Consider the following 22,361-nt stretch of genomic DNA (forward strand, 5'->3'; position numbering starts at 1 on the left):
GCCACAGGGTTCGTGTGGGGATCCCCAGAAGGGTCCCAGGTTAACTCGCTCTCTCTCACACTGTATGGCTGTTGGGAGCATTCACCCCTGAGCCTTGGATCCTCTCACTTCATAGGGAAGCAGAGTGACACACAGACTTAGGAATGTCACTTCCCTGGGTCTGCCTTGGACATGTCTTCCTCTCTTACAGCATACAAACTGTTCTTTCTGGTCCACACCAGCGTCCTGGGCTTCCTCTCTTCATACCCACCGAGGTCTCCCAGCTCCTCTTGCCTGTGTGTTCGACCCTCCTCTTAGCAAGCCTTACCTGAGTCTTTTCTATTGTCATCCTAGTTTTCATTCTGTAGCCTCCCAGTGGAGACTCGGGAAAGCTCACATCCCTTCCCTGCCCACTGGACTTCCAGGCCACCGCTGAACTGAGACTCCCGGGTGTGCTGGCAAATGCCTCTGGTTTGACAGCTGTTATGTCTGTCCTTCTGGAAACACTGCTATTCCCTGGTTCACAGAGTTCAAGTGCCACAAGTCCGTAGTGTAAGGAGGCAGGGCTTCTGAGAGCTGGTTTGGTCACATGGGCGGAGCCCTTGTGGATGGAGTAGGGTCCATTTAAAAGAGGTCACAGGAGTCTGGTGTGGTGGCGCACGCCTTTAATCCTAGCACTCAGGAGGCAGAGACTGGGCAGACCTCTGAGTTCAAGACCAGTCGGGTCTGCATATCGAGTTCCAGTCGAGACAGAGTTGCATAGTAATATCCTATCTCAGATGGCGCCTGAGGGAGGGCCAAGGGCGCTGGGCTGTGTCACCCCCTCTTCTGTGTGAGCGTACAGCTAAAAGATACCGTGAACCAGGACTCGGGCCTCCTCTGGGACTTCCCAGATTCTAGAATTATGAGGTGTCAGTTTCTGTTGTTTATAAGCCACCAGGCATGTGGCATTTTGTTACAGCAGCTCAGATGGCTTGAGACAGGTATCAGAGGTGTTCATTGGTGCCTGCTCTCAGGGTGCCACAGCTGTGGAGTCAACAGAGCAAATTCCAAATGAGAAATTAGTGGTCAGCCTCCTGAGCTCCAGACACACACATCCTCCCGTTTCCCACCACTTCTTGGATGATCTAGGAGCATTCCTAGGCCCTTGCGTCCCTGGCCCTTTCCTAGGACTTCCTGTCTAGGAATGACATCAGCAGCTAGCCAGAGGCCTGTAGCAGGAATCTTGGTGTCTTGTCTCTTCCTTCAGCTGTCGTATCCAAGCTTACCAATAAATTCCATGGTTTTTAGATAAGGAGCCTGCCTGCCTGATACACTAGGAACCAAACTTCCTCCTTTATACCAACCTCCTTCTGTGATAACAGCCTTGTTCTGTTCACGTGCCCACCCGAGGCTACATAGTGAATGCTGGCCAGACCTACAGAGGGCGACTGCTTCAAACAAACATAAACTATCAAGACCATAATTCTTAACGCCTACCTGGTAATGCATCGTGTAGATGTACATTCCATTTACTTGTTTTATTTGGGCTATTGTTTAAAAAAAATTCAGACATAAAAATGTTAAAATTAGCACTCTTTAGATACACATTTTTGTGTGCATAAATGCGTGATTTACACACATGGATGACTCGATGGCGGGAGATTCAAAGGGACACCTTCAGAATACCTTCTGGAACAGCTCCAGGAGAGCAGTACCCAACATCCACCTGGCAATAGGAATAAGGGGATGCCTCCCTGTGCCCTGGCCATCCTCGGTGACTACCACACACACACACACACACACACACACACACACACACACGCACGCACAGCACACGTCGTGTATCTCGTTGTTTGAGGTGACATTGTTTTGATTTGCATTTCCAGCACACATCATTCCCTGTGTCCGCATTTTCTTCTTTGCCTTTGAAATTTTCTCTTTGCAAATACCTGTCAGTCTTGACATCATTTTCTACAGGCGACTTCTCTGTTTTTCTGACCTTTCTTTTCACCATGGGAGTTTTAACCTTGTTTCTGTCCTAAATAGAGAGAGAATCCCTTTCAACTGACCGCAGTTCAAGGAGAGTTTTTCACAAAGAATACATCAAATGGGATTGTGTCCTTAACTTATGTTTTATTAATGAGGCCAGCTGTTTTTTTTTTTTTCTCTGATTTGAACTCCATGCAAGGAGCGTGCAGGTGAGAAGGAGCTGGAATGTGGGGGTGGGTGAACCCAGTTCAGTCTGCCGCTTTGAGTTCTGGTTGGGGCACCTGGGACAAATTATGTACCATGTATGGCTCAGATTTCTCTCCTGGATAACAAGAATCCATTGACTTGCTTTGAGAGGTAGATAATTTTAGGTACCATGTGATGTGATGTATGGTAGTCTGTAAATACTTATCCCCTTTCTTGTCCCTCAAGGAGTTCCTATTCTGTGTATGGATTTCGTTTCTCAAAGAAGCATGCATATTTCACTCAGCTAGTAACTGTAGCTGAAGTTTTCTCCAGTCCTGCCTGGCCCACAGTCAGGACAAATCTCTCTCACCTGCCAGTCCCACAACTGCTCAGACCCAACTGAGTAAACACACAGAGACTTATATTGCTTACAAACTGTGTGGCTGTGGCAGGCTTCTTGTTATCTAGTTCTTCTATCTTAAATTAACCCATTTCTATTAATCTATACCTTGCCACATGGCTCATGGCTTACCGTATCTTACATACATGTTGGTACTCATGGCAGCGGCTGGCAGCATCTCCTCACTCAGCCTTCCTCTTCCCAGAATTGTCTTCTCTGCTTGTCCCGCCTATACTTCCTGCCTGGCTACTGGCCAATCAGCATTTTATTTAAATAGAGCAATATCCACAGCACTTTCCCTTTTTTTTTTTTTTCAAAAATGAAGGTTTTAACTTTCACATAGTACAATTACATATAACAAAACAGTTATCAAGCAAGAATTATAGTTATAGTATCTAGTCTATTTGTATTTGGCAAAATTAAAGATGATATCCTATCTATCCTATATTTGTGAGTCTAAAGTTTCATATCTAACTTATCTTTTATCATAACTAAGGAAATTATAACTATCTAGTCTTCAACTACATCAAAGACCTCAGAAGGATATAATATTACCTGAGAAATGGGAGAAGGATGCAAGCAACTTTTGGGAGTCTTGCAAGGGTAGACAGAAACAGCTGGCAGCCTGGACAGTCATTCAAAGTTCTTTTGTAAAGTTGGGGCATCTGTCTTCAGCCCACAGGCCTAGAGTCTCTCAGCCACTTCTCTCTGTGTCCTGTAGAATGTCTGGCAGTTTCCTCTATGAAGCAGGAACCTGAAGGACCATTTTGCCAAGCAAAGTTCAGTGGTCACCTTCCTAAGGGTCCTGCATGTCCAGTCGATCAAGTAGTCCAGGCAAGAACAGTTTCTTGCCCAAATGGCTATTTTTGTCAAGAAGAAGATAAACTCCATATGGAGTGTCTTCAATGCCCATCCTCCTCTCTGAAGTAAATCTGTGCTACCAGGAGCAGACATGTCTCACTGTCTAGAAGGTCTAAAATTTTAAAACATTTTAAATGCCATATTCTGTAGGTCTATGAAGTATTTGAAGATTACCTGTCTATCTGAAATATAGCTATGTGTACCTAGAAAACTTAACTAACGGGCTTGGTGGGAGCTGGAGAGAAACTCCCCAGCTACAAGTAACCATGTGATCATTCATTAATCACTCATTTGTTAATGTTTTCTAAATAGGTAAATAAGATAAAAGCACAAATAAAAGTAGAAATGTCTTAGTTTTTTAAATGTTCATTTTTATTATTATTATTTTCATTTGTGCAGCTGTGTATCTGCATGTGGGTGTGTACATGTCAGTGCAGGTGCCCACAGAGGCTCCAGACATCATATTCCCTGGAGCTGGACTGACAGAGCGGCCTGGCATGGTGCTGGGAACTGCACTTGGGTCCTCTGGAGTCCCTAGCTGCTAAGCCCTCTCAGCAGCCCCGAAATTTTCTTAGTTTTCAGTTCTTTAGGTTTTTTTGCATTGCTCTGAGCCTCGTGTCTACTAAGCAAGCGTTCCACTGTTGAAGGCACTGTCCACCCCGTCAGCTGTTCATCTGCACTTAAGAGAGGGTGTTTAGCCGGGCAGTGGTGGCACACGCCTTTGATCCCAGCACTCGGGAGGCAGAGCCAAGCAGATCTCTGTGAGTTTGAGGCCAGCCTGGTCTACAGAGTGAGATCCAGGACAGGCACCAAAAACTACACAGAGAAACCCTGTCTCAAAAAACCAAAAAAAAAAAAAAAAAAAAAGGAAGGGTGTTTATACATATGTGTCCTATGTATATAAGTATTTTGCCTACATGTATGTAAGTGTACCACATCCATGTAATACACATAGAGGCCAGAAGTGGTGTCAGGTCCCCTGGAACTGGAGTTATTGATGGTTGTGAGTAACCATGTGTGTGTTGCTTGAACCCAGGTCCTTTTGAAGAGCAGCCAGTGCTCTTAACCAGTGCTCTTAACGGCTGAGCCACAGCCCCTTAAAAAGGTTTTAATTGTAAAGTTCAGACATAGAATCTGCAGATTATATGAAAGGAACTAGCGGCGGCTGGAGCAGTGGCCCTCTTCCAGAGGACCTGGGTTCAGCATCCAGCACACACATGATGGCTCACAACCATGTATAACCCCAGTTCTAGGGGATCCAACCCCCTCTTCTGACGTCAAGGAGCAATGCACGTATGTTGCTCACAGACATATGTGCAGGCAAAATACCCATACGCAGAAAATAATAAAATAAAAAAGTTTTAAAGGAGGTAGCAGTGTAAAATATTCTAGAGGAAAAAGATGCTCACAATCAGAGATTCTGAAAGTGTTTCGTTTCCGTGGTCTAAAACGGTCTCAGAACCTGCACTTTGCACTGAAGTTGCCTCTCCATTTGCTCTTCCCTCCCCAGGTGTGGCTGGACCTCCTGAAGCCCATCGCAAAACAGATTCGAAGTAAGTAGCTCCTTCCTGCTCACCGGTGGGGACTCCCATGAGGAGGTGTCTGTCTGTCTGTCTGTGACACGAAACACTAGAGACACGGATTCTTTTCTCCTTGTGACACTTGTCACCCCACGAACCCAGGGACCATTAGAACACGCGACGCCTGCCGTTTTCACACAGAATGCTTTGGGAGTAAAAACCTTGCCTGGAAAGTCAGATACCATCTTGATTAATGACTACTGCTTGCCAGTAAGCCTCGGAATCACTCAGCAGCCTGTCTCATCTGTGCTGTTTGCTGCTTTACTGAGTTCTCAGGGAAGGGTGGAGCCTGCTCTTCATAAACTAGATTTGAGGGTTTCTAGTCTCCCTCTTCAAAGCCTATGAAATCAGAATGCTAGTTTTGTTTGAGGAAAAAGTACTTAAGTGTGTGTGTGTGTGTGTGTGTGTGTGTGTGTGTGTGTGTGTGTGTGTGTGTGTATCTGATCGGCAAGCAGAGCTCTAATGTGAGTCCAGCCTGCATATTTGAAGAGATTAAGAGGGCCCTGGAAACAACAGGAAAGAGGAAGCCTGCTTTTCACTCTCCTCCTAGCCCGAGCACCAGCTTATCATTCTCACTGCTTTGAGATAAGCTGTGTTCTTAAAGTCATCCCAAATGGCCCAGATCAAGTGGATGAGACCAGAGCTGCAGGCTTCCATTACCCTGGCCCCACGCCCTCGCTCACCATCTCTGAGTAGGAAACACCTCCTCCGGGCCACCCTTGGCTGTGGCTGTAAAGATGCAGCATGGTCTGGGGGGACATTGAAACTGACGCTCGTCTCCAGTCAGTTAAATTAAGCAGTGACTCATGCTAAATAGTGAGAGGCCTGTTCCCTTACTGTTTCTGTTTCTGGGGAGTTGGGGGACACACTGCTGAGAACAGCCCCCCATGATTGGCCAGTGCAGGGAGCACAGGACCTAGAATGTTCATGCTTCTCTCCACGAATCCGGAAGATGGTCAGGTACCTCTGTAGTGATTCACAAGGGGCCCCCTTGTGGTGGCACAGCATCCATGGTTGTGAGGTCATAACTGGATCAGGGGTGTTAGCCGTGTGTCTCCTCTGTGTGCTGTGATGGGCTCTGTGTGACAGAGCCATCCCTTGGTGTTGGCAACAGAGATTTTCCTGGCCTTGGGTTCCACCCCACATGGTTGTTCTGTGCTCAAGGTCTGACTGACGTGAGAGGGTGCACATTCTCTCTCCCCTCGTGCAGTGCGCCCCTCTCCCTGCACACCAGGCTGGCCTCACACTCTCACGGCTTGTGCCACCGTGTCCCCTCAGGTTAGAGTTAAGTTGGGAGTATCTCAAGATCCTTAGCAACAGCGTTTCTGTGTTGACTTTAAAAAGAAAAACAAAAGTATGTGTCAAGTGTTTTGTGTGTCTATGCACTAGCCGCATGCAATGCTCAAGGAGGCCAAAAGAGGGCACCAGATCCCGGGGAACGGTTAGTTGTGAGTGCTGTGGGTGCTGGGAATGGAACCCAGGTCCTCTGAAAGAGCAGCCAGTGCCCTTAACCACTGAGCCATCCCCTCAGTCTCCATACCTTGTTCTTTCTTCATAACTTTTTGTACATGGCCAACACCTTCACTTTAGAGTATCTGCTATTTCTGTTTCTTTCTAAACTTGACATGTGACCGCAATACTGTGTCCTGAAATCGTGTGTGTGCGCGCGCGTGTGTGCGCGTGTGCGTGCGGTGTGTGTGCGGTGTGTGTGCGCGTGTGGTGTGTGCTCGCGTGTGCATGTGTCTGCGTGTATGTGTGCGTGTGTGCGCGCGCGTGTGCGCGCACGTGTGTGTGCACTGTGTATGTGTGTGCGTGTTTATTGCAGAACATAGCAGTGCACTTTCTAGTTTTGTAATAAGCACTGCTGGTAAAATTTGGATTCCGTGGAGCTAGGACAGCACCTCAGCTGTCTAGAACTTGTTTGCACGCGCGGAGGCCCCAGGTTCTACCCCCAGCCTGCCCCTCGCTCCCGCCATGCCCCTCCCTCCCGCCACGCCCCTCCCTCCCGCCACGCCCCTCCCTCCCGCCACGCCCCTCCCTCCCGCCACGCCCCCTCGCTCCCGTCACGCCCCTCGCTCCGGGCATGTCATAGATAGACAGCTTGTACCGGGTATTGCTGTGTTTCCGGAGGGCAGCCCCTCTGAGACTGTCGAATCAGAGTCTCACTCATATTGCAGATCACTACGTTATAATTTGTTTGGCTTTCTGCCTTAACTCTGAAGTCCTCTGCCATAGTCTCCCTCCAGGCCGCAGGGACTTCCTGACTCTGTCCCAGCTCCTTGGAAATATGGGTGAGACAGTTAAGGCCCTGGACCGCCTAGGCAGAGCCCAGTGCTTTTGTGTTTCCTCCTCAGGGCTCAGGAGCTAGAAACAAATGATAAAGCCATGCTCTGTAGACCGTATCAGATGACCTGAGGCTACCCGTGGAGAAAGGGGGCTGGCCTGCAAGGTGTGGTGGCATTTGCCTTTGACCCCGGTCATCGAGAGTCAGGCAGGCAGATCTCCATGAGTTTGAAGCTTGCGGGAGCTACATAGTAAGCCCCTGCTTAAGACAAACAACAACCACAAACATCTGGTGACACCCAGCTGACTAGTGTAAAATCCCCAGTGTAACCTAGCTCCAGAGGAAACGGTGGAGCCGTTGAATGTGTGCAGAATTCATGTCAGTCTTTCTTAGAACACTGATTTCCTGTCTGAAGATGTGTGCGTTAGCAGCTGTGGCCGTTCTGGATGGCTGGGTGGAGGTGGCCGGACTCGGGGAACTGCGGAGCAACAATGATGAGCCTTGGAGAGTCTCTTTGGTGACTTGGGAAACACTGATCAGTACACACCTTAATGGTTTTCGTTGTTCTTTTCAGGGCCAAAGCATGTTGTTGTTAAATTCGTGGTGAAATTCTTCCCACCTGACCACACGCAACTCCAAGAAGAACTCACAAGGTTAGTAGCTGTCGACTGGACATTTCACTGTAGTGTATAGCGGGAAGCGAACACTAATTTCTAATCAACTAAACATTACTGTAATGTTTATTTGACCACATCTCTTCCGTGCTTAGCAGTTTAGTCAAGAAAATGACATGAACACACACACACACACACACACACACACACACACAGGGTGTGGAGGGGATTTAAAAAAAATTAGAGATGCATCTTCTTTGCTGCTATGGGTAGGTGAATTTGACAAAGTCTTGTCATTTTCTTTGAAAATGTGGCCATGTGGGAAGTGTTGGGTCAGGTGTGATGTGGCTACATGCCGGCTGTGGCTGTGAGGTTACTTCATTCTCTGCCACTATTGACTGAATCCCCAGTAATCCAGACAGTAAACTTCCTCATCCAGAGCTATTTTAAGAGTTTTACACACAGAGTGACTAGAATCCAGTAGGTCGTTATAAATGTTCAGGCTCATCGTCATCACCATCCTCACGGCCATCTCAGGGTCGTCATCATCCTCATGGTCGTCATCATCTCCGTCTCCTCTGTCCCTGCTCCTGCTTATTTGCAGCGTGGGACAGAGCAGGCAGCCTTCCTAGAGTGGCGCTGACAGCAGCATAAGCCCCCTTCCCACTCGCCCCCCTCCCACTCGCCCCCTTCCCACTTGCCCCCCTTCCCACCTGCCCCCTCCCACTCGCCCCCTTCCCACTTGCCCCCCTTCCCACCTGCCCCCCTTCCCACTTGCCCCCCTTCCCACCTGCCCCCCTTCCCACCTGCCCCCTTCCCACCTGCCCCCCTTCCCACCTGCCCCCCTTCCCACCTGCCCCCCTTCCCACCTGCCCCCCTTCCCACTCGCCCCCCTCCCACTCGCCCCCCTTCCCACTCGCCCCCTTCCCACTCGCCCCCTTCCCACTCGCCCCCCTCCCACTCGCCCCCCTTCCCACTTGCCCCCTTTCCCACCTGCCCCCTTCCCACTCGCCCCCTTCCCACTCGCCCCCTTCCCACCTGCCCCCTTCCCACCTGCCCCCTTCCCACCTGCCCCCCTTCCCACCTGCCCCCTTCCCACCTGCCCCCCTTCCCACCTGCCCCCCTTCCCACCTGCCTCCCTTCCCACCTGCCCCCTTCCCACCTGCCCCCTTCCCACCTGCCCCCTTCCCACTCGCCCCCTTCCCACTCGCCCCCTTCCCACTCGCCCCCTTCCCACTTGCCCCCCTTCCCACCTGCCCCCTTCCCACTTGCCCCCTTCCCACTCGCCCCCTTCCCACTCGCCCCCTTCCCACTCGCCCCCTTCCCACCTGCCCCCTTCCCACTCGCCCCCTTCCCACTCGCCCCCTTCCCACTCGCCCCCTTCCCACTTGCCCCCCTTCCCACCTGCCCCCTTCCCACTTGCCCCCTTCCCACTTGCCCCCCTTCCCACCTGCCCCCTTCCCACTTGCCCCCCTTCCTACCTGCCCCCCTTCCCACTTGCCCCCCTTCCCACTTGCCCCCTTCCCACTTGCCCCCTTCCCACTTGCCCCACTTGCCCCCCTTCCCACTCGCCCTCCTCTGCTGTACCAGTCTGACCGGCCAAGTTCTCATCACGTGTGCCTTTCAAGCTATGACTTATTAAAACCAAGGCCACCACGCCTTCCTCATCACTCAGAGTACAGAGCACAGGGTCTGGAGTGATCGACATTCATTTATCAAAGAGGTAGAGATGTGATTTACTTACGAGTATTTATTGCGTGTGCTCTGTAGTCAAAGCCTTGTTCTGTGTTCTGGAAACATAATGATGAAAAGTTAAGTCTTGTGTCTCCTGAAAATGGAAAGTGATTACACACACAACAAAATATCCGACATCCACAAATGCTCTTGAGGTCATCAAAGTAGAATGATGTGATAGGAAACAGTCTGTGACATTAGGTTGCTAGGTCTGGGTTCATCTCGAGGATGTGGTGTGAGAATATGAATTGTTTTCTGAGTAGGAACTTCACAGAAGAAAAAGTGCAGTGCCCATGGCAGGAACAAACACTGTACATCCAAATACTTGATGGCCAAAGAGGCAGGGATATGGGGTGTAAACATGGAGGTGAGAATGCGTCCCAGTGATAGGTAGTATTGAAAAACAAGCTGCCCTGGGGATGCTGGAGTGTGGGCTGAAAGTCTCATGGGATCCAGTGAGCAAGCAGTTAGAGTGTCCATCTGTGTGATGGCTTTGATCAAAGAGACTCTGGAAGCGGTGAACGTACCAAGAAGTGGTCGTGTTTGGAATGTGTGGAGCTGCGGACCCCGGCACGGTGATGAGTTAGGAGCAGAGAAGTGGTCGTGTTTGGAATGTGTGGAGCTGCGGACCCCGGCACGGTGATGAGTTAGAGGTGGGTGGAGTCTTAGCAAAGCAGACGGGCACTTTGATTTTTGAGCAACTAAGTGGGCTGTATTGGCGGTTACTAAAACAGGAGAGCAAGGGTGAAAAGGCAGTGGCACATCCGGAGAGGCAGGAAGTCAGGGCTGGCTCTGGACAGACGACATTTGAAGCGCCTGTGACCCATCACGTGGCTGTTTCAAGGAGGACACATACGTGTCTTAGATTTCCACAGAGAGGTATAAACAAAGGCTTTCCCACTAACTCGGGTTTTATGAATGAGTTACCCCCATCTACTCCCAACATCCGCAAACGAGTGAAACAGTTGAAAGCGCCCTGAGCGAGCCGACGCCACCAGCCACCTGGGAACTGCGGTGGGTAGACTTTGGTTGAGGAGCACTAGCCGGGGCTGAGAACTGAGTCACAAGATGCCCAGAGCCAACTGCAGAGCCTGTGCGGTGTCTTCACCAGGCCTCCCATCTCCCGGTTTCTAGGGCAGGAACACAGGCTGAACTAAAGCCAGCCCCCGCTGGAGTCGGCTGGCAGCGCGCTTTGCCCGTCTGTCAGTCCCTGGGCCCCTTTCCTGCTTTGAAAATCAGAGGCAGGAATCTCTCTTTCCCATCAGAAATTCTTACTTTACCGTCATTTCGCCTCGTTTTGATTTTAATGTATCATTGTCTTTAGAGTTTCAGGTTTTTGGATGTTATGTTCTGATCTTTATTCTAAAAGTCCGTACATCTTGTTACCATTAATTAGGCCAAGTGGGCCTTTTGTGTTGGTTTTTTGTGGTTGTTTTGGGTTTTTCTTTGTTTTTGTTTTGGGTTTTTTTTGGGGGGGGGGTTATGTTTGTTTGTTTGTTTGTTTTGCCAAGACTTATCTGTCAAGACTTATAAACCCTCTAAGCTACATGATCTCTGCTGGGTGGATGCCGCAGGTTTTGTTTTATGCTTTTGTTTTTGGTTCCCAACATGAACCAATATTTTAAGGATGTTTTCCAGAAACCCCATTCTTTTGGCTTGATACTGAACAAAATTGATCTGAGATTTCTATAAATCTCCGTCACTGTCAACACAGTTTGACATCTTGGGGACCCACTGTTTTGAGACTCCCACACCCTCAAATTCCCACATAAGGAGAAACACCATGATGGCAACTATTGAGACTTGAGACACTTGCCTGTGTTGGATGGTGAGGAAGGCTGTTAGAGCTTTGGGGGAGGGGCGTGTGGCCCGGAGCCCAGGATATAGCAAAGCTTCTGCTGTTAGTAGGATGTCAGTCAGTCTAGCTTTGCAGTTAGGATGTGGGGCCTCCAAGAATAGCATTTATAGATAGAAGATTAAGTTGCATGTTGCTCTCAACAGGAAGCGGGATTCCTTTCTGTTTATTGAACTGTGGAGTCAGTTGTGTGGACACTAGCACCCAGGCTTCTAGAAGAGAAAAGACCTGATTTGGGGGTGCATGTTGAAAACAGTAGCCAGAGGCTCTTTGAATAGGAATTCCTGGCTTTTCTTTCTTCTGTCATTTAAAGATAGGTGAGCATTTTGCCTGTATGAACGTCTTGCCACATGTGTGCCCAGTGCCCTGGGAGGCCAGAGGCAGACATCAGATCCCCTGAAACTGGAACTTGAGATGGTTGTGAGCTGCTCTGTGGCTGCTGGCACTTGGACCCAAGGCCTCTTCTGGAGCAGCACGCTCTCCTAACCACTGAGCCATCTCTCCACGCCACCCCGCCCCCAGCTCTGCTTTGCCCTTCCCTCTGTGTGTCTGTCTATCTTCAGTAGGACCAGTTCCTCTTCTCAGCCAAAAGAGTCTACCAGAATTCTGTCGCAGACTGCCTGCAAAAGTTCCCATTGGCTGACAGGAAGACTAAATTAATTTTACTTAGACTAGGAATACTGTTAAGACTTTCCACATGAAATAAACCATCAATGCATTGCAAACAGGGTTTTGAAGCAGGGGCTTGTATGTGTGATGTGGGCATGTAGACTCCAAAAGCAAAAAGCCCTCTGGTCATTCCTGTCTCACTATCCGAGACACAGTCCATTCCATTGGAAGCATTTTGTGTTATTGTTATCACCATTTAGCTGAATTTAGTTCTTACTGAGTAAGAGTTAGCCCTGGCTCCCGCGGGCTTGATTGGAATTGCTTCCATTTATAGCCCCAGAGGTGTTGCTAGGTCTCTGACAGCAAGAACAGCCAGTGCGTTCTGTTTACAGCTGGTGTGCTTAGGAAAGGCCATGGTGTCAGTCCGGGGAAGCTGTCTCTCTTGTTACCCCAGCCTGGCAACAGAGACTCAGCATAGCTAGAAGGTGACAAGTTCTTACAGCCTTCAGAAAAACGTGTGCCCACCACATACATGTATACACTTCCAAGGACCTCTGTTGTCACACGGGCCTATTGTCACCCAGTACCCACAAAACCTGTTAGACTCTGGCCAGAAATATGTCCCCAAACGCTTCTCTGTAGACACACAGGACCTTGTGTTTGAGTTGATAAATTATTCAAAGTGCAATGCTTTGAAACATTGTTGGAAAGGGAACTACAATATGGGTCAGCATTAAGGCACGCAGCTCTGGAAAGTGTTGGGTTCACTGAGCAGTCACCACTGCCTGATCCAGAAAGATGAGGCCAACCGTTCCCCAGGAGCCCCTGTGCTCAGGATGTTCCCTACTTTTCTTCCCTTTGATTTTCTAGTGAGAGGCGGGAGGCAGGTGGTGGAGCACACACAGATAGGACACGCCTGAAGGAAGGACAGACGGACGCTTGTGAAGACCCCACTTGTCAGCTACTGGGTCTCCAGAGCTGTGGTTTCATTTTCTACCCATGCAGTTACCACCTTTTTTAGGAATCTTTTTTTATTCTATTTTTTGCATTTTTAATTGTTAATAATGAAATGTCTTAAGCAATTTAAAGAAGATCGGTTGTTATTTTTTGTTGAATTGTTACAGTTACTTCCCGTGGATTATCTTATCTGATAAATTTGTTCTTTGACAGTTTCATACTTGTGTATAATATGCATTCTGACTGTTCCCGCCCCCTCTTACTGCCCTCCTACCCTGACGTCAGGGACCCCAAGTCCCTTTTCCATATTTGTGTCATTTGGGGCATCCCTGTTTGTTTGTTTGTTTTGTGAGGGAGTAATAGAGACCCCACACACACACACACACCCTGAGTTTGACCAGAGTTGTCCACGTGACTGTGGGTTTGGAATAGTCCATCGTCCATGGTGAGCCTGGTATACTGTTGGTATGCCCTCTAGACTCCCTATTGTATACCATCCAGTTCTATGGAAATCTAGGTAGTTGGTGCTGTTGGTGGCCTTTTTCTTTTTGAGAATTAATTAGCGTGTCGTTCAGTAGCAGAGCATCAGCCTTGTGCATTGGTCGCTTTTCCATTGCTGTGATAAAGCACCATGGCTGAGGCAACTTAGAGCCAAGAGTTTGTGGTTCCAGACGGTTAGAGGCCATGATGGCCCAGCAGAGGCTGCAGGCGGCAGGTGGTGGCTGAGCAGCAAGCTGAGAGCTCACATCTTGAAGCACAAGCAGGAAGCCAAAATGGGGAACTTGAAATGTCAGTAGTCGTTACGCTCTCAAAGCCCACGCCCAGTGACATACTTCTTCCCCGAGGCCACACCTCCTAAACCTCCCGGCAGCACCAGGAACTGATAACCAAGCGTTCAAACGTCTGAGCCTCTGGCGGCCATTCTCGTCCAAACCACCACACTAGCATCGGAGAGACCTGAGGTTCCACTCCAACACCATAAAAATATAATAAAGCAATCTTTTTTTTTTCCAAAGTAAGAACTGTACATTATGGAAAGCTAGAACATTTAATCAAGACTAAGAACATAGGAATAGTTTATCCCTCTTATATATCACATTAGCATGGTATCCTTTCTGATTTTTTTATATGTATACATGTACTTTTCATATTATGTATTACCTTCATCAAACTCAAATTTCCCAACTTTCCCCTGACTGTTCTTTATGTCTGTGTTTTCTAAATTAAGACTCACTGGGTAGTGGTACAAACCTTTAATCTTAGCACTTGGGAGGCAGAGGCAGGCAGATATCTGTGAGTTCCAGGCCAGCCTTGTCTACATAGTGAATTCCAGGCCATCTGAGGCCATAGTGAGGCGCTGTCTCAGGGGAAAGAAAAAAGGAAGTAGGACTCCGACTTGGTGACTGGTTCTGCTGGTGGCCACTCGTCCTGGGCCTCTCTCGATCCAGCACAGGTCTTCAGCTTTCCGAGTGGTGCTGCTTTCCCACCACAGAATTCTGTGCCTCCTGGATCTGTCATGTTGCTTCCTCTTGGTGTGTTTTGCTTATTCTTCCAAACTCGTATAGTCTTAAGAACTGGAAATTTGTTCCAAAGGCTCTTTGGGCGCAGTCAGTCAATTTTTACCAGAATCTATTCTCAGTTATATGTTATAAGCTTTGTTGCTGGAGGGCTTCTCTCCAGATCCCACCAAGCCCCGCAGTCCCACAGTCCACATATAAAATAATCACTCAGACACTTATATTACTTATAAACTGTATGGCCGTAGCAGGCTTCTTGCTAACTGTTCTTATAGCTTAAATTAACACATTTTTATAAATCTATACCTTGCCACGTGGCTGGTGGCTTACCGGCGTCTTTACATGCTGCTTCTCCTGGTGGTGGCTGCAGTGTCTCTCCCCCTTCTTCCTGTTTCCCCAATTCTCTCTCCTTGTCCCGCCTATACTGTTTGGTCACTGGCCATCAGTGTTTTATTTATATAGAGTGATATCCACAGCAAAGCTTCATAACAATGCTAAGATTATTCATTAGAATGAGGAGGTAACATTCTGATCTTTCCATTGGGAAATAAATAATGTCTCTTCAGGCTCTCTCAGAACATGCGGCTTCCTAAATGATTTTTGTACCAGTTGACAATTCTTGCCAGCGTGGACTTCTTTAGAGGTTGTTGAGAGAGGGTTTCTGGCCTCTTACTATCTCTCTGGTCTTGTCAAGTCAAACTCCGCTGTCTGCTTGGGTCCTTTGTCCGTCCTAAACTATACAAGTGTGACCACATACATGGTTCTTTGCCTTCAGACACCATTTATTTGTGTATGTTGTTATTTTTAGAGTATCTTGTGGTGGTATTGTGTTCACCAAAATATTGTGTACCTTAATAAACTTATCTGGGGTCAGAGAACAGAAAAGCCACTAGGTAGGCGGTGATAGCACACACCTTTAATCCTGGCATTCCAGAGATAGAAATCCCTTTGGATCTCTGTGAGTTCAAGGCCACATTGGAAATAGCCAAGCATGGTGACACGCCTTTAATCCCAGAAAGCCAGCCTTTAATCCCAGGGAGTGGTGGTAGAAAGTAGAAAGATATATAAGGCGTGAGGACCAGAAACTAGAGGCATTTGGCTGGTTAAGATTTTGGCTGGTTAAGAAACTCGCCTCGGGTTTGATTTTATTAATAAGAACTTTTAAGATTCCTGCTACAGTATCTTTTATTTATTCTTTGACAGTCTCATACATGGACACAATGTGTCTTGATCATATCTACCCCAGCTCCTCCTGTCTACTCCCCCAGGGCCCTCTCACATACCTCTTCCCACCTCAAGTCCTCTTGGGGGTTGTTGTTGGGGCTTGGCTTTTTTTTTTTCTTTTTTTTTTTTTGTAAGTCACTGAATCCAATTAGTACTGCCTACTGAGATGTTGACTGGATTTTCCAGCTTGACCTTGTACAGGTAGCAATAGTCACAGTGAGTGGGTAGTTCATTAATGCAAGAGCCATGCTGTGTCCAAATCTCAGTATTTCACAGCCCTCCTCCTCCTCCTCCTCCTCCTCCTCCTCCTCCTCCTCCTCCAGCTCGTTTGACCCCTCTTCTGTGGCGTCGCCTGCGTCTTGGCGTGGGGATGATGTACATGTCCTGTTTAGGGTGAGCACTCAGTGGCCACTCATTTTCATCATTTTGACCAGCTATGAATCTCTGCATTGCTGCCCGCTGAAGGAAGAGGCTTCTCTGGCCAAGGCTGAGAGGAACCATGCGTATAAACACAAATATTTAGAAAACATTTTATGACACATTCGTTTAGTGAGGCAACAGTAGTAGCTTCCCTGCTAGGACCCATGGTTCCTCAGGCCGTAAGCTTTTGGCCATGTTTGCAGTGCTGGGTACGAGTTCCCTCCTGACAGGCAGGCTTCAGATCAACCCCCATACCGTCATGCCACCGATGCACCCCCATACCGTCATGCCACCGATGCACCCCCATACCATCATGCCACAGATGCACCCCCATACCATCATGCCACAGATGCACCCCCATACCATCATGCCACAGATGCACCCCCATACCGTCATGCCACCGATGCACCGGTCACTGACCTGCTTTGGCTAGGGAGCTCTATGAGCAGATCGTGAGTAGCTACATTAAATTTTTTTGTTCTTCACCAACCCCCAATCACTGTGGACTCATGAATTTTCATTAATTCGTAATTTATTCATAAACTCAATTCAGTATGTTTCAGTTTATGTTAGTCATTCTTGTTGTGGTCAGGTTGTCACAGAGTTGGCTTGGGAGGCCCCTTCAAGGCCCCTTCTGATACAAGGTGTTTATGAGGGCTTGCCTCTGTGAAAAACCAGCAATTCTAAGCTCACTGTTCCCTTCGCTGCTCTTCAGTTTCTATAGGCTTTCCCTTTACTTGGTTTTATGTTCCTTTCTTTAGTTTCTCACTGTGTGTTCAGATCGCCAGGAGGAAGCTGCCTCTGGCTGCTGGCCCTCCGGCTGCTTTTTATGACCCCCATCTCTGTTGACCTTTCCAGGTACCTGTTTGCTCTGCAGGTGAAGCAGGACTTGGCTCAAGGCAGATTGACATGTAATGACACCAGCGCTGCCCTCCTGATCTCACACATCGTACAATGTAAGTTCTTTCCAGTTCCTTTGAGAATCCTGTTGGAATCACACCGTGGTCTGATTGAGGAGGAGTCACTCGCGCACAGAAACATGGTTAAGAATATCTGTGTCATTTTTGCTGTTACCGTGGATGCCCCGGGTAGAACAGAGACACTAACTTCATTTAATGGCATAGCCTCAAACATTACAAACAGAACCTCTGTGTTCTGGTGATACTAGATTTTTTTTTAAGGACAGATATACAGTGTTATCTCAGCTGTCTCAAAGGAGAAGCTTGGATGAACACGGGACAGGTGTACCAAATCCACTTTGTCCTGTTCTTGGACTTAGTATTCATCACTGAATATTCGTCATTAGTGTTAGGACACAAAACTGATGCAGTTTTCACTTCTGCCCCAAGTAATTCACGGAGGGGAACGCTCAGGAAGCAAGTTTATTCTGCACACGAGCAGCCATTGCCTTTGAGGAGGGCCACAACCAAGTGACCTGGAAGAGACCTGGGTGCATGTTAACCCTGCGGCCAGAGGCAACCTGACCCTTCACTAACCACATCCTAATCAGGGTGGAAAAGACTTTGCTCCGGGTTGAGAAGCCTGAACTTAAGTCCCTGGGCATTTAGAGTTTAGTCTTCACTGCTCTGATGGCCTCATTTCAGGCTTGCCCAGTCGCTGAAATTCATCCCCCAACCAGTACTTGGGTGCCCTCAGCATCCTGTGCAGACACACTCGGCACAGTGAAAATCTGATCCGCCTCATGCACATGTCCCACTGAGGCCCAGCAGGAGGAATTCTGTTTCACTTTCTGCTGTCATGTTGTTCAAAAGGACCCTTTCTGTGGCCTGTTTAGTGCCACACTTTTCAAATTCCTATGCTGTCTTTGGTGACTTCGCTGTCTAAATCGGCCCTTCATGTGACGCTGAAGGGCTGCCCTTGTCCTCAAGCGTACTGTGATATATGTTGTAGAGAAAATACGTGTGCTCAATGAGCTTCATTTGGGCATGAGTTCTGTGTGGATGAATCAGGAGTGTGTATTAAACAGCACATCCTTAGAGCCACACAGAAAAACCAAAGTTGGTCATGCAAATGTCTCAAGTTTTTCAGGAATCTGACCCCAAATTTCCCTTCAGAGCAAATTCCATGTTCACAGAGACTTTATGATTATCATTTCTAAAGATTTGGTTTTTTTTAATTTATATGTATTTATGTGTTTGTCACATGTGTGGGTGCCCATAGAGGCCAAAGAGAACATAAAATCAATTATAGTTATAGGTGGTTGTGAGCCTTCTGATGTGGGATCTGAACTCAGATCCTCTGAAAGAGTAACAGGTGCTCTTAACCACTGAGCCATCTTTCTGCCTCTATTTACCCTTATTTTATGAGTGTTTGCCTCCGTGTGTGTGTGTGTGTGTGTGTGTGTGTGTGTGTGTGTGTGTGTGTATGTGTATGCGCGCGCATGTATATGCCGTATGCATGCCAGGTATGCACAGAGGCACCAAGACTTCATAGGATCCCCTGGACTTATAGGTGGTTGTGAGCTACCAAGTGGGTTCTGGGAACTGAACCCAGGTCCTCTGCAAGAGCAGCCAGTGCTCTGAACCACTGAGCCATCTGTCCAGCCCCTGTGTCTGTCTTGAATAGTAGGAATCAACTGTGCTTTCTCAAGACCAGATAGAAAAAGAGATCAAAGCTTCCATTCAGGCCCCTGATAACAATGTCTGCAGGCCAAGGCACCCTTCAGCTTTGTACACCATCTTCTGTGATGGAATGGGGATTCGATCCAGAAAAGGTAGTGAGGGAACACAGTCTCTGGTTATGGCAGAGTTAGCCGGTAAATGAGGGGTCCACCCAAGTGTGGCTGGGTGAGTTGCTTTCCCCAGGCACAGAGCCCTGGTCAGTACGCTACATTGTAGTCGCTTGTTACACAGGTAATAGGGTGCACAGGAAAGGCATGTGTCCAGGAGTCTGACAGACATTCGCTCGCTGGTGCCCAAGGCACAGTTGTTTAAGGCTCAGGGCCAGATGTGTCCATGGTACAGCCATTTCTAGACACATGTTGAGGGTGCACAAGAAAACCCATTGTGTTGCCTGTGGATGAAAAAACCAGACAATTGCAGTCTGACAATGTAAGAAATTGGTAAACTCTTAAGATAAAATAACAATTAAAAAGGCTTCATTGAGTTGTTTACTTTTCCCGCTCTGGTATCTCTTCTGTGACAACAGATTTGGGTTATTACATGTAAGAGTTTCAACAGCTGGTTTTGAAAAGTCCTGAAACTCCTGAGTCTGTTTACACTGAGTCATTCGACAATCACCCAGGTGTAAAGGATGCATCTTGAGAAGGGAGGAAAGAGGAACGACCCCCCCCCCCCCCCCGTGTCCTGCCGCACAGCAGGACAGATGTGGTTGGCAACCAAATGCTTCAAAGTCACTATGAGATAGACCTTTGAAGGTTTCTCAGAAAAGAAGTGATGAATGTCTAAGCTGACGGGTTCAACAGTGACCCTGATGATTCCACTACACATTGTACATCTGTTTCAAAATGCCACACTTACCCTGTTGGTGTGTGTGATTACCATGTGTCAAGATAACAGTAAAACAGAAGAGAAACCAGAGTATGTGTGACTAAAAGATGGAGAATTGTGAAGCTTTCTTCACAACTGCTAGCATCAGGGAGGGGTAGACGTCACTTTCCACGTTGCTCTGATTGTGAAATGCGCTCCCATCCCTGCTCTGAGGCTGAGGCCTCCTCACAGTCCCCACCAACTGTGCTCATCCTGTGCTGCCCATCAGATTTGGGTTTGCTGGCCGGGATAATAACACGTTCTGAACAGTTAACCCTGTGTGGCCTATTTTACTTTTCTGTTTCTTTGTAGCCGAGATTGGGGATTTTGATGAAGCATTGGACAGAGAACACTTAGCAAAAAACAAGTACATACCTCAACAGGATGCACTAGAAGACAAAATCGTGGAGTTCCATCACAGCCACATGTGAGTCGCACGCATGGATTCCTATAGCCCTCCAGTTCTTGCTTTCTGCCTCCTGGCACATGGATGTGCCTGTGCATGTGTGCATGCACACGCGCACACCTCTATTGTGTGACATAGAACAATGGCTGAAGGAAGAAGTACAGAGTTTCAGTGAGGTGTTGTCCATTTTGGACTCTCAAAAAAAATGCAGAGGTGAGTGTTTGAGACCCTAGCTCTGAGACAGAGTGACCCCAGAATGTAGAGGAGTGTGCAAGACTTGAGGACCATCTGATAATCAACGGAGCCAGGGGACCTATGTGTCAAGCCAGGCACAATGTTAAATATGGGAAAACTTCGGTACTCTTGTGATCTCCCACTTTTGGTCTGGTTTGGTCAGGAGAACATTTTTCAAAGGACACTCACCACCTTTCCTTTTGTGGCTCAGAGGCAGACGTTTGCACTTGGTGGCCGTAGGAGAGGCCTTGCATTCTGCTTGCAAGTTCAACTTACGTAAACTGGCCAAAAACTTGCTTACCACGGTAGTGTTTTACTTTAGCATGACCTGGAGAAAACAGAGGTCCTAAAATGCTGGGTGGCTTGGAGATGGACCATGGGGTTTTGTGTTACCCTGGTAATGGGGCTTCTGTCCTCACCGTGAGGCTTTGGGGTCAGCAGATGGAGGCTGGGTGCTATCTGATTGGGCAGCCCTGATGTTCACTGTGAAGTGCCTTTTATTTCCCAGGAGAAGCTGCAGAATCTGAAATGAATAGACATGGGGAACTCAGATCCCCAGCCTTTCTCTCCCCTCTTGCTTTGTTAGTGGACAAACCCCGGCAGAGTCAGATTTCCAGCTCCTGGAGGTGGCCCGTCGGCTGGAGATGTACGGAATCCGGTTGCACCCTGCCAAGGACAGGGAAGGCACCAAGATCAACCTGGCTGTCGCCAACACAGGAATTCTAGTGTTTCAGGTGTGGAGAACACAGTGCCTTTCCCCTGGTGAGGGAGGGGGAGTGGGCTCTTCCCCCAGGTTCATGTGGGTGGCAGGCTGAGGCCTCTGGTGCTTATTTCCAAGTGAACAAGAAAACGTAAAGTCACCCAGGCCTTCGGCCTCTACAATGTTTGTTTGTTTGTCCCCTGGTCTCTGCATTCTTCCTTGTCCTGCTTGAAGACTCCACTTTAGAGTTTCGTTTGGGTTTAATAGATCTTTCAGAGCGTAGAACCTGACGGCTCCCAATAGGCCCGTGCTGAGAATACAGTGTACAGGAACAGTGATCTCAGATCCCAAATGAATGCATTCCATACTCGGAGGTGACATCTTGACACTTAGTTAAAATTTGACCCTTTTTTTTTTCCTTTCAACTTGATTTGTGTTTGACCAGCTTATTTGGGACTTCAGTATACCCAGTTTTAAAAGCACATGTGCTTTTGAGAAAGAACAGCCCTACAATGCACAATTTTCAGCAAGACAGACTCTGTCGCTGCATTCTTAACCTGCCCTGTCCTCAAAGGCGTTGTGACCCTCTGCTCTTCAGTGTGCGTGCTCTCCGTTGCCCAGCGTGGGGTGGCTTTAGACCAACGCTTTTCTACCTTCTTCCGGTGGTGTGATTGCTTCGTGCCTGCCCACAGTTAGTGTGCAGCTTCGCAGAGTCGCTGATGTAGGCATTGAGTCTTGTGAAAACACAGTAACGAACACCCTTGTACTGGGGACCCTTTTCTGTTTTGCAGGAACCACCCGAGCTAGTTGGAAGGAGAGAGGTTTATGGTGTCACAGTTTGATGAACTAAACTTCCAAAGAGCACACCACAGTCCCGACCCCTCTCTCTACATCCTTCACCATGGAGGAAAGTGTCACCAAGGCTAGAGCACATACCAGAGGGAAAGACCATAGCCACCAGGTCCCCTGAGAACTGAATTAGTCCCCTCCAAAGGCACACCCTTATCCCTGAGGACCACTCACTAGAACCCGTCTTTTAAAGATACTGTTACCTCTTAACGTTGCCACACTGGTGACCAAACCCCCAACACATGAACCTTTAGGGGACACACTTAAACTGTGTCCAAACCATGATCCCCTCCCCAAATGCTTTAAGCATAGCAGGACAGGAGCAGTGAGATCGGTCCGTAGGTAAAGACACCTGCCACCCAGCCTAAGGCCCAGAGTTCAATCCCAGGGACCGGGAGCAGCCACCTATCTCCCTGCACTGTCCACTGACCTCCACATCTCGTGTGTGCCCCTCCCACACATAAGTCAAGAA

The 22,361-nt window shown here is 48.2% G+C and overlaps 1 protein-coding gene across 3 annotated transcripts in view; it reads left to right on the top strand.

Annotated features, from left to right (window-relative positions):
- Positions 1-22,361, top strand: part of Farp1 (FERM, ARH/RhoGEF and pleckstrin domain protein 1) — a 264,856-nt gene that overhangs the window by 184,321 nt on the left and 58,174 nt on the right. For all 3 annotated transcript variants that reach the window (XM_076545576.1, XM_076545575.1, XM_076545577.1), the window contains exons 4-8: positions 4,908-4,950; positions 7,836-7,914; positions 17,050-17,147; positions 20,013-20,127; positions 20,927-21,074. In XM_076545576.1, coding sequence (XP_076401691.1) covers positions 4,908-4,950; positions 7,836-7,914; positions 17,050-17,147; positions 20,013-20,127; positions 20,927-21,074 — 483 coding nt within the window. The remainder of the gene's footprint in view (positions 1-4,907; positions 4,951-7,835; positions 7,915-17,049; positions 17,148-20,012; positions 20,128-20,926; positions 21,075-22,361) is intronic.

Source organism: Peromyscus maniculatus, chromosome 9 (assembly GCF_049852395.1).
Source record: "Peromyscus maniculatus bairdii isolate BWxNUB_F1_BW_parent chromosome 9, HU_Pman_BW_mat_3.1, whole genome shotgun sequence".
Taxonomy (NCBI): domain Eukaryota; kingdom Metazoa; phylum Chordata; class Mammalia; order Rodentia; family Cricetidae; genus Peromyscus; species Peromyscus maniculatus.